Source organism: Apodemus sylvaticus, chromosome 14 (genome assembly GCF_947179515.1).
Source record: "Apodemus sylvaticus chromosome 14, mApoSyl1.1, whole genome shotgun sequence".
NCBI lineage: Eukaryota > Metazoa > Chordata > Mammalia > Rodentia > Muridae > Apodemus > Apodemus sylvaticus.
Window position 1 is genome coordinate 52,429,172 of NC_067485.1, and position 10,635 is coordinate 52,439,806.

The 10,635-nt window shown below is 38.9% G+C and overlaps 1 protein-coding gene across 1 annotated transcript in view; it reads left to right on the forward strand.

Annotated features, from left to right (window-relative positions):
* Hecw1 (HECT, C2 and WW domain containing E3 ubiquitin protein ligase 1) overlaps window positions 1-9,334 on the forward strand; it is a 173,439-nt gene extending 164,105 nt beyond the window's left edge. Inside the window, exon 27 of the mRNA XM_052156837.1 lies at window positions 9,223-9,334. Within this exon, the coding sequence (XP_052012797.1) occupies window positions 9,223-9,334 (112 nt within the window). The remainder of the gene's footprint in view (window positions 1-9,222) is intronic.
* The last annotated feature ends 1,301 nt before the right edge of the window (window positions 9,335-10,635 follow it).

Below are 10,635 nucleotides of genomic sequence, written 5' to 3' on the forward strand. Positions count from 1 at the left end.
CGGGCTGTCTGTGTGCCAACCCTGTGGGGGGGACATTTGCACTCTGCCATCTTGGCTCCTGGAAGCCAGACAGGTCTAACAGACAACGCCAGGTATGCAGACATAGCCTAAGTCTAACATCACTTGGGTCTCAGTCTGCCAGACTTTTGCCTACACCCAGGGCCTGGGCAGCTCTGCAGGCTGTCGGTGTCCCAACCCTGTCAGGGGTCATTTGCCCTGCAGAGTGATCAGCACATGGAAAAAGTTCCCGCAGCATCTGCCAGCTTTACTCCTGGAAGGAGCAGACAGACAGCACCAGGTTCACAGAGACAACCTGAGTATAACATTGCTTGGGGCAAGACACACCAGGGTTCCAACGGCACCCAAGAGGAAGACAGCACATCAGCAATCTGTACCAGGGGAAATCCAGTCATCCAGCATGTGGAAATAGCTTTACAGGCTCACAGGAGCTTCAAGCACCAGCCAGTGACAACAAGACCAACTAACACCAGAGATAACCAGATGGCAAAAGGCAAATGTAGGAATGTTACTAACAGAAATCAAGGCAATATGGCAGCATCTGAATTCAATTCTCCAACAACAGCAACTCCTGGATACCCCAACAGACCAGAAAAACAAGATTTGGATTTAAAATCACTGGTCATGATGCTGTTAGAGGAACACAAGAATGACATAAATAAATCTCTTAAAGAAATACAGGAGAAAATGGATCAAAAGGTAGAAACCCTGACAAGGGAAACAAAAAAAAAACCATTTAAAGAAATTCAGGAGAATATGGGTCAAAAGATAGAAGCCAATAAAGGGTAAATGCAAAATTCACTTAAAGAAATACAGGAGAACGTGGGTCAACAGGCAGAAGTCATGAAAGAGGAAACACAAAAATCTCTTAAAGAATTACAGGAAAACACAAACAAACAAGTGAAGGAACTGAGCAAAACCATCCAGGATCTAAAAACAGAAGTAGAAACAACTAAGAAATCACAAAGGGAGACAACTTTGAACATAGAAAACCTTGGGAAGAAGTCAGGGACCATAGATGCAAATATCAACAACAGAATACAAGAGATAGAAGAAAGAATCTCAGATGCCGAAGATACCATAGAAACCATTGACTCAACAGTCAAAGAAAATGCAAAATGCAAAAAGCTTGTAACCCAAAACATTCAGGAAATCTACGTAACAATGAAAAGACCAAACCTAAGGATTATAGGTATAGATGAGAGTGAAGATTTACAAATTAAAGGGCCAGCAAATATCTTCAACAAAATTATGGAAGAAAACTTCCCTAACCTAAAGAGAGAGATGCCCATGAATATACAAGAAGCCCACAGAACTCAAAAAAGACTGGACCAGAACAGAAATACCTCCTGTCACATAATAATCAAAACCCCAAATGTACTAAACAAAGAATATTAAGGCAGTAAGAGAAAAAGGCCAAGGAACATATAAAGGAAGACCTATCAGAATCATACCAGACTTGTCACCAGATACCATGAAAGCTAGAAGATCCTGGGCAGATCTCATACAGATTCTAAGAGAACACAAATGACAGCCAAGACTACTATACCCAGCAAAACTCTCAATCACCATAGATGGAGAAACCAAGATATTCCATGAAAAAACCAAATTTATACAATATCTTTCCAAAAACCCAGCCCTACAAAGGATAATAGGTGGAAAACGCCAATACAAGGAGGGAAACTATATCCTGGAAAAAGCAAGATAGTAACCTTCTTTCATCAAACCCCAAAGAAGATAACCACTCAAATATAAAAATAACATCAAAAATGACAGGTAGTAATAATCACTATTCCTTAATATCTCTTAACATCAATGGACTTAATTCCCCAATAAAAAGACATAGACTAACAGACTGGATATGTAAACAGGACCCTACATTTTGCTGCATACAGGAAACACACCTTGGTGTCAAAGACAAACACTACCTTAGAGTAAAAAGGCTGGAAGACAATTCTACAAGCAAATGGTCCCAGAAAACAAGCCAAAGTAGCCATTCTAATATCAAATTGACTTTCAACCTAAAGTCATCAAAAGAGAGAAGGAAGGACACTTCTTGCTTGTCAAAGGAAAAATCCACCAAGAAGAACTCCCCATTCTGAACATCTATGCTTCAAATGCAAGGGCACCCTCATTCATAAAAGAAACTTTACTAAAGCTCAAAGCACACATTGCGCCTAACACAATAATTGTGGGTGACTTCAACACTCCACTCTCCTCAATGGACTGATCAGGAAAACAGAAACTAAAAAGGGACACAGTGAAACAAATTGAAGCTTTGGACCAATTGGATTTAACAGATATATATATAACATTTTATACTAAAGGAAAAGAATATACCATTTTCTCCGCACCTCATGGTACCTTCTCCAAAATCGACCATATAATTGGATACAAGGCAGACCTCAACAGATATAAGAAGATCAAAATAATCCCATGCCTCCTATCAGTTCACTATGGAGTAAGAGTGGTCTTCAATAGCAACAAAAACAACAGAATGCCCACATACACATGGATGCTGAACAATACTCTACTCAATGACACCTTGGCCAAAGAAGAAATAAAGAAAGAACTCAAAGACTTTTTAGAATTTAATAAAAATGAACGGACAACACACGCAAATGTACAGGGCACAATGAAAGCAGTGCTAACAGGAAAACTCATAGCCCTGAGTGCCTCCAAAAAGAAATTGGAGAGAGCATACACTAGCAGCTTAATGGCACCCCTGAAAGCCCTGGAACAAAAAGAATATAATTCACCCAGGAGGAGTACAAGGCAGGAAATCATCAAACTCACAGCTGAAATCAATCAAGTAGAAACAAAGAGAGCAATACAAAGAATCAACAAAATCAGGAGCTGGTTCTTTGAGAAAATCAACAGATAGAAGTACCTTTGGTTAGCCAGACTAACCCAAGGGCACAGAGACAGTATCCAAATTAACAAAATTACAAATGAAAATGGAAATATAACAACAGAAACTGAGAAAATTCAAAAAAATTATCAGATCCTACTACAAAAGCCTATACTCAACACAACTGGAGAATCTGGAGGAAATGGATAATTTCCTAGGCAGATACCAAATACCAAAATTAAATCAGGATCAAATAGATCATCTAAACAGTCCCATAACCCCTAAAGTAATAGAAGGGGTCATAAAAAGTCTTTCAACCAAAAAGAGCACACAACCAGATGGTTTTAGTGCAGAATTCTATCAGACCTTCAAAGAACGCCTAACACCAATATTCTTCAAACTAGTTCACAAAACTGAGACAAAAGGAACACTACCCAACTCCTTCTATGAAGCCACTATTACGCTGATAACAAAACCACACAAAGATCCAACAAAGAAGAAGAACTTCAGACCAATTTCCCTTATGAACATCGATGCACAAATACTCAATAAAATTCTTGCCAACCGAATCCAAGAACACATAAAAACAATCATCCACCATGATCAAGTAGGCTTTATTCCAGGGATGCAGGGTTGGTTCAATATACGGAAATCCATCAATGCAATCCACTACATAAACAAACTCAAAGAAAAAAAAACACATGGTCATTTCATTGGATGCTGAAAAAGCATTTGACAAAATTCAGCATCCTTTCATGCTAAAAGTATTGGAAAGAACAGGAATTCAAGGCACATACCTAAACATAGTAAAAGCAATATACAGCAAACCAGTAGCCAACATCAAACTAAATGGAGAGAAACTTGAAGCAATCCCACTAAAACCAGGGACTAGACAAGGCTGCCCCCCTCTCTCCATATCATTTCAATATAGTACTTGAGGTACTAGCTAGAGCAATTAGACAACATAAGGAGGTCAAAGGGATACAAATTGGAAAGGAAGAAGTCAAATTATCACTATTTGCAGATGACATGATAGTCTACTTAAGTGACCCGAAAACCTCCACCATAGAACTCCTACAGCTGATAAATAACTTCAGCAAAGTGGCTGGTTATAAAATTAACTCAAGCAAATCAGTAGCCTTCCTATATTCAAAGGATAAGCAGGCTGAGAAAGAAATTAAGGAAATAACACCCTTCACAATAGCCACAAACAATATAAAGTATCTTGGTGTGACTATAACCAAGTGAAAGATCTGTATGACAAGAACTTCAGGTCTCTGAAGAAGGAAATTGAAGAAGACCTCAGAAAATGAAAAAATCTTCCATGCTCATGGATTATCAGGATTAATATATTTAAAATGGCCATCTTGCCCAAAGCAATATACAGATTCAACTCAATCCCCATCAAAATCCCAACTCAGTTCTTCATAGAGTTAGAAAGAGCAATTCTCTAATTCATTTGGAATAACAAAAAAAAAAAAAAAAAAAAAAAAAAAAAACAGGATAGCTAAAACTATTCCAAACAGTAAAAGAACTTCTGGGGGAATCAGCATCCCAGACCTCAAGCAATGCTACAGAACAATAGTGTTAAAAACTGAATGGTATTGGTACAGTGACAGGCAGGTGAATCAATGGAATAGGATTGAAGATCCAGAAATGAACCCACATACCTATGGTCACTTGATCTTCGACAATGGAGCTGAAAACATCCAGTGGAAAAAAAGATAGCCTTTTCAACAAATGGTGCTGGTTCAATTGAAGGTCAGCATGCAGAAGAATTGGAATTGATCCATTCTTATCCCTTTGTACTAATCTCAATTCCAAGTGGATCAAGGACCTCCACATAAAATAGACACACTGAAACTAATTGAAAAGAAACTGGGGAAGACCCTTGAGGACATGGGCACAGGGGGAAAGTTTCTGAACAGAACACCAATAACTTATGCTCTAAGATCAAGAATTGACAAATGGGACCTCATAAAATTACAAAGTTTCTGTAAGGCAAAGGACTCTGTTAAAAGGACAAAACGGCAACTGACAAATTGGGAAAAGATCTTCACCAACCCTACATCTAATAGAGGGCTAATATCCAATATATATATAAAGAACTCAAGAAGTTAGACCCCAGAAAACCAAATAACCCTATTAAAAATGGGGTACAGAGCTAAACAAAGAATTTTCACCTGAGGAACTTCGGATGGCCGAGAAGCACCTTAAGAAATGTTCAACTTCACTAGTCATTAGAGAAATGCAAATCAAAACAACCCTGAGATCTCACCTTACACCAGTCAGAATGGCCAAGATTAAAAACTCAGGAGACAGCAGGTGTTACCGAGGATGTAGGGAAAAAGGAACACTCCTCCACTGCCGGTGGGATTGCAAGTTGGTACAACCACTCTGGAAATCAGGCTGGCAGTTCCTCAGAAAACTGGGCATGACACTTCCGGAGGACCTTGCTATACCACACCTGGGCATATACCCAGAGGATTTCCCTGCATGCAATAAGGACACATATTTCACTATGTTCATAGCAGCTTTATTTATCATAGCCAGAAGCTGGAAAGAGCCCAGATGTCCCTCAGTGGAGGAATGGATGCAGAAAATGTGATATATTTATAAAATGGAATACTGCTCAGCAGCTAAAAACAATGAATTCCTGAAATTCATAGGCAAATGGTGGGAACTGGAAAATATCATCCTTAGTGAGGTAACTCATTCACAAAAGAACACACATGGAGTGCAGTCACTGATAAGTGGATATTAGCCCAGAAGCTCAGAATACCCAAAACACAACCCACATATCAAATCATTCCCAAGAAGGAAGGAGAGGGCCTGGGTCCTGGAAAGGCTTGATGCAGCATTGTAGGGGATTGCCAGGACAGAGGAGTGGGAGGGTGTTGATTGGGGAACTGGTGAAGGAAGAGGACTTATGGGACTTACGGGAAGGGGAGAGCCGGGGACGGGAAAATCATTTGGAATGTAAACAAAGAATATAGAAAAAAAGTGTCTGTTCTAGGTATCTCATTTAGTACGAGCTACTTCTGAGCATGTTGGCTGACTGAGAACACCTCTCGGCAGCCCTTACTGTGTGCCTCAGTCTCAGGGAGTTCCTGAAGCTTCTGAGTTGTATGCTTCCTAAGGTTTAAAGAGTTTTCCTATGGGGATGAATGTATATTCATATATTAGGATTTTAATTTTACTATTTAATTAAAATATTGTTACATCATTTCCCTCCCTCCTTTCCTTTCCCCAAACCCCCATGGCCTTCCCCTCTCCCTCTCAGATTCTCAGACTTTTTTCTTTGTTATTGTTAGAGAGAGAGAGAGAGAGAGAGAGAGAGAGAGAGAGAGAGAGAGAGAGAGAGAGAGAGAGAGAGAAGGAAAAGGGGGGAGGAAGGGGGGAGGGAGAGAGGGAGAGAGGGAGAGAGAGGTCATAGATAGATAGATAGATAGATAGATAGATAGATAGATAGATAGATAGATAGATAGATAGATAGATAGATAACCTCCTGAGCTTACTTGCTTACTTAGTGTTGCTTGTATGTGTATGATTTCAGGGCTGACCACTTGGTATTAGATAATCAATTAAAAGTCTCGTCCCTGGAGAAGGCTAATTGTCCTTCTTTCAACAGTCCTTAGCTGCATATAGTTCTCTAATGCTGGATCCCTGTGAGCTTTTCCCATGCTGTGTTCCTATGTCTATTGACATTGTTCTTGTTCATAATTCAGCTTCCCTCCAAGATAGAATGTTTTGTTTCAGAGAAAATTATTACACAACAATGAGTATTAGTAAATACTACCAATTGTTTAACAACAGTTGAAAGTAGTTCTTAGGCTTTCCTATATAGTTCTAGCTATCAAGACAAAAGGTATTAGCTTCGTGGTTCCTCTGACTGATGAAAGACCCAAAACATAAATTAGCATACATCTATCTTAATGATAGATTTTGATAATGAAGTTATTTGTGAGCATTCTGGTTTTATTTTAGGAAAGTATCATTTGGGTCATCATTCAAAAATAGCCTACCCCTATAAGTCTGTAGTATGAGGAGAAGGTGAGATACAAGACACCTCATCATAAGAACTTATAGGAGGGAAATACAGACCAAAGACAACTAATTATAGCATAAGGGAGAATCAGAAGAATTCAAGGTGCTTAAAGCAATGCAATATGGGAGTGGGAATAAGTCTTAACCCTGATTGAACTACTCAGAGTAAATGCTTCAAAGCAACTTGCATTTGGTGGACATTAAGGGATAGAGCAGAGAGAAATTCTAGGCTGGGTGAGCAGTATGATCCAGTTCTGGACGGAGCAAACACCAGCACATACTCAGAAAGAAGTATTGAGTCAACAGAGGACAAAATGTCCAAAGATGAGATGGTAACTATTGACTAGTTGGGAATGTGAATCACCTCTGAGCATTCAAGTATGTCTCTAGATAAAGTAATTGATGTAGGAAGACCCTCCCTAAATAAATGCAGCACCATTCCAAGGCTTAGTGCCTTGGATTAAATAAAGAGAAGACAGTGAGCTGAATGTGAGTGCTTATCTCTCCTGCTTCTTGATTCTGAATGTCACATGGCTATCCACCTCATATTACTACTATCATGTCTCTCTTACCTGGATAGATCATACCTCCACACTGAGCCAAGATAGACTGCCCCTTCCTCATTCCTTTTGTCAGCTGTTTTGTCACAGCAACAGAAAATAAATTAATATACAGACAGGATGTGAAGAGAAAGATACTTTGGTATCTTTCACCAAGGCATGAGCCTTCTGCAGAGTCTCTGCTTTATCCTTTAGGAAATGTCATTGCTTTTGTTACTAAGGAGACACAGATTAAATGCAGTATACATGTTTTCTCTGAATATATATTAATACTGTTAGCTCTTACTCTGCTATCTAATTATGTCAGCCACACTCCAACAGATTTTCTACTTTCTGCTTTTCTAAACACCAAGAAAAATCATTGTAATCATTGTCCTGCTCAATTCTCTGACTTTTTATTTAAAATATTTTATAGTAAATAAAATACTTCAATTATCTTTTTTAAGTGATCTAGGTCTTCCTGATACTTAAGTAATCACAGAGCTCTGATAATATCTATTTGGTTTCACACTTTTTTCCAAGTCAAGTCCTTCAAGCCTACAATAAGAGACTCTACTGTCTTGTGTAGACACTTGGGTCTTGAAGAGGAAGAAGACAGTTAGGAAAGTGTGGTGTTTCGTGAACACAGGGATAAGGAGGAAGCTGTTGCCAAAAAGAGGATTGGATGCTGGACAGACAAACACCAACACCTTCTTCAGATTCTTTCCCCAGCAGAAAATGCCACATTGCTTCTTCTTTCATTCATCTTTCTTTATCTCCCAAAGAAGCTGCACTATCCTGAATCCTGAATCCACACAGTATTCTGACACTCCAATTTGTCAGATCAAAGGCCTAGGTTATAAACACTTCCCCCAAAGGAATTATAATTCAAACACTAACATCCCAAATAAAATTCTGAGTCTTTAGTTTTATTCTATGGGATGTTGTTGTTGTGTTGTTCTGACTTGTTTTGTTTTGTTTTAGCTTAGTGTCTTTTTCTGTGCTGTTTCATGTATAAACCCAACTTCAACATACCACTCTCCCAACCAGGGAGGAAAAGGCATAAAATGAGCTTCCAGCTATACCAATACACTCTTTTTCCTGCTTTGCCAAAAGACCGGAATCAAGTTTCCATAGAAATAGGACATAGCTAGTCTAGGACAGATACTGGCAAGTATGAGCCACCAGAATGAAACCTATTCTGAGCAAGGCTACATGGATGGCAATGATGTGAAGATTCTCCCAGGCTTGGGGAAGCAGTGTCCCACATGCTCAGGGGTCCTTGGGTGTGGGTGTGGCATATAAGCTTCAGTTGATCTGTGTTCCACTGATATAGAGGAGTTAAATTTGTTTCCACAACACTCCTGGCATGAACAACTAGACATCAAGATTACAGAGTACCACTAGCTCTTCCTAGAACTCATGAGGGAGGTAAAGATGCTTTGGAATGATCCATCAGCATTAATAATGTCTCTGCCTCCTTCATATTATTTAAATTTCAGATTAGGCTAATAGCATAGACTTGACTGTTGGTTCTCTACTCTGCTTGTAGTATAGTGTAGTTTTATTTACAAATAACAATTAACTGTTTGTAGTTCTTCAATTTCCTAAACTTGTTGTGTCTCAACAACCATGGTTTGCCATTTGCAGTCATTTTTTGATTGATCAAAATCATTGTCTGGCTCACATTTGATTCCCTTTTAAGTCATCACTGTAACTGAAAGCAGTCCTTAAAATGCTCTCATCAGTATTTTCTCCCCAACTCAGGGCACATACATGCTTCAACAGATTGGATCTCCCACCATATCCTTCATATTCCATGTTGTACGAAAAACTGTTAACAGCAGTAGAAGAAACCAGCACCTTTGGACTTGAGTGAAGATGTGGAGCCTTGCCTGACATTGCCCTGAACAGTGACATCACCCTTTCTGGGATGACTTACTCCCCCCCTTTGACTTTAGTATTCCATGATTTTTATTTCAAAGCAAATTAGAATTGGCAAAAGCTGTGCATGAAGAATTGCCTTCTTCTAAGATCTAATCTTCAGGCTTATCTCCTCTGTTTCCAATGAACTGCTAGCCTGTATGCAATACTACAAAACAGCTGTCTCAAGGTCTGTGTATACCTCCACATACCTCCATTCCTAACAATGAAATATGAGCGCAAGTTATGCTGCACTTGACGAAATGGTAATAAATGTTTACTTTCATTTCTATCATTTAAAGATAATTTGAACTGTAAGCATTCCATAATTTTATATGCCCATGTCTTCCAAGCAGAACCACCACTTTTCCTAATTTCCAGCAATTATTTCCCGACCTGGGAGCTGACTAATTTTTTCTTCTCTATCTATACATTTCCTATTCATTTCATCCAAATGAACAGCCAAGGCCACACAGAAACTTTTTCTTCATTCAGCTGAAGGTATGATTCATAGGTGGTATCAGTCCCATCAGCCAGAACTAGCCTAGACATATGGTGCAAATATGAAACTTCCAGCAATTAACAACATCAGGAAGAAAAAGGCTATCAGTAAATCCAAGGGTTATATGGACTATGAACTTAACTTGAATTCAGAAAAGTGTGGTGCGGGAGCACCCCTCGTGAACCCTCACCACCCAAGAAGCACAAACTTGTGTACCATGTCCAAGGAGGAAATCCTAATTGCTGTAGATTGAAGGGTGAGACTTTACCTCTAATTTTGTCACATAGAAAGTGATAAGGCAAACAGGAAAAAGGACAGGACATATGACATTTATTCAAATCCATGAATTATGTTTAATCTATTCTCATGTACACATAGTCCAAATAAATCTCATGGCTTTGTTGATAGGCCAGCATTTTGCTTCTTTTTAGCTTTGATATTTTTCTCATTCTTTATTTCTTTGCTTTCCTTTTTTTTAAAATCATGGTGTTCAAATTCTGTCACATCTGATGTTCACAGACACCACAAACTAAGCTGCAGAGCACAATGGTGCTTGTTAAGGATCACGGGCAATATAAACTTCTCCTTCATAGTGATTCTTCAAAGGCATGCTGACTTGTGTCCACAAAAAATCCATTTTTAAGGCATTCAGCAAAATATCTAAGAAAATATGTTTTTAGAAAAACAATCACAGGCTCCACAGACAGCCTGGCATCTTAAGTACATTTGAGATAAATCTAACCATAATGGTCATT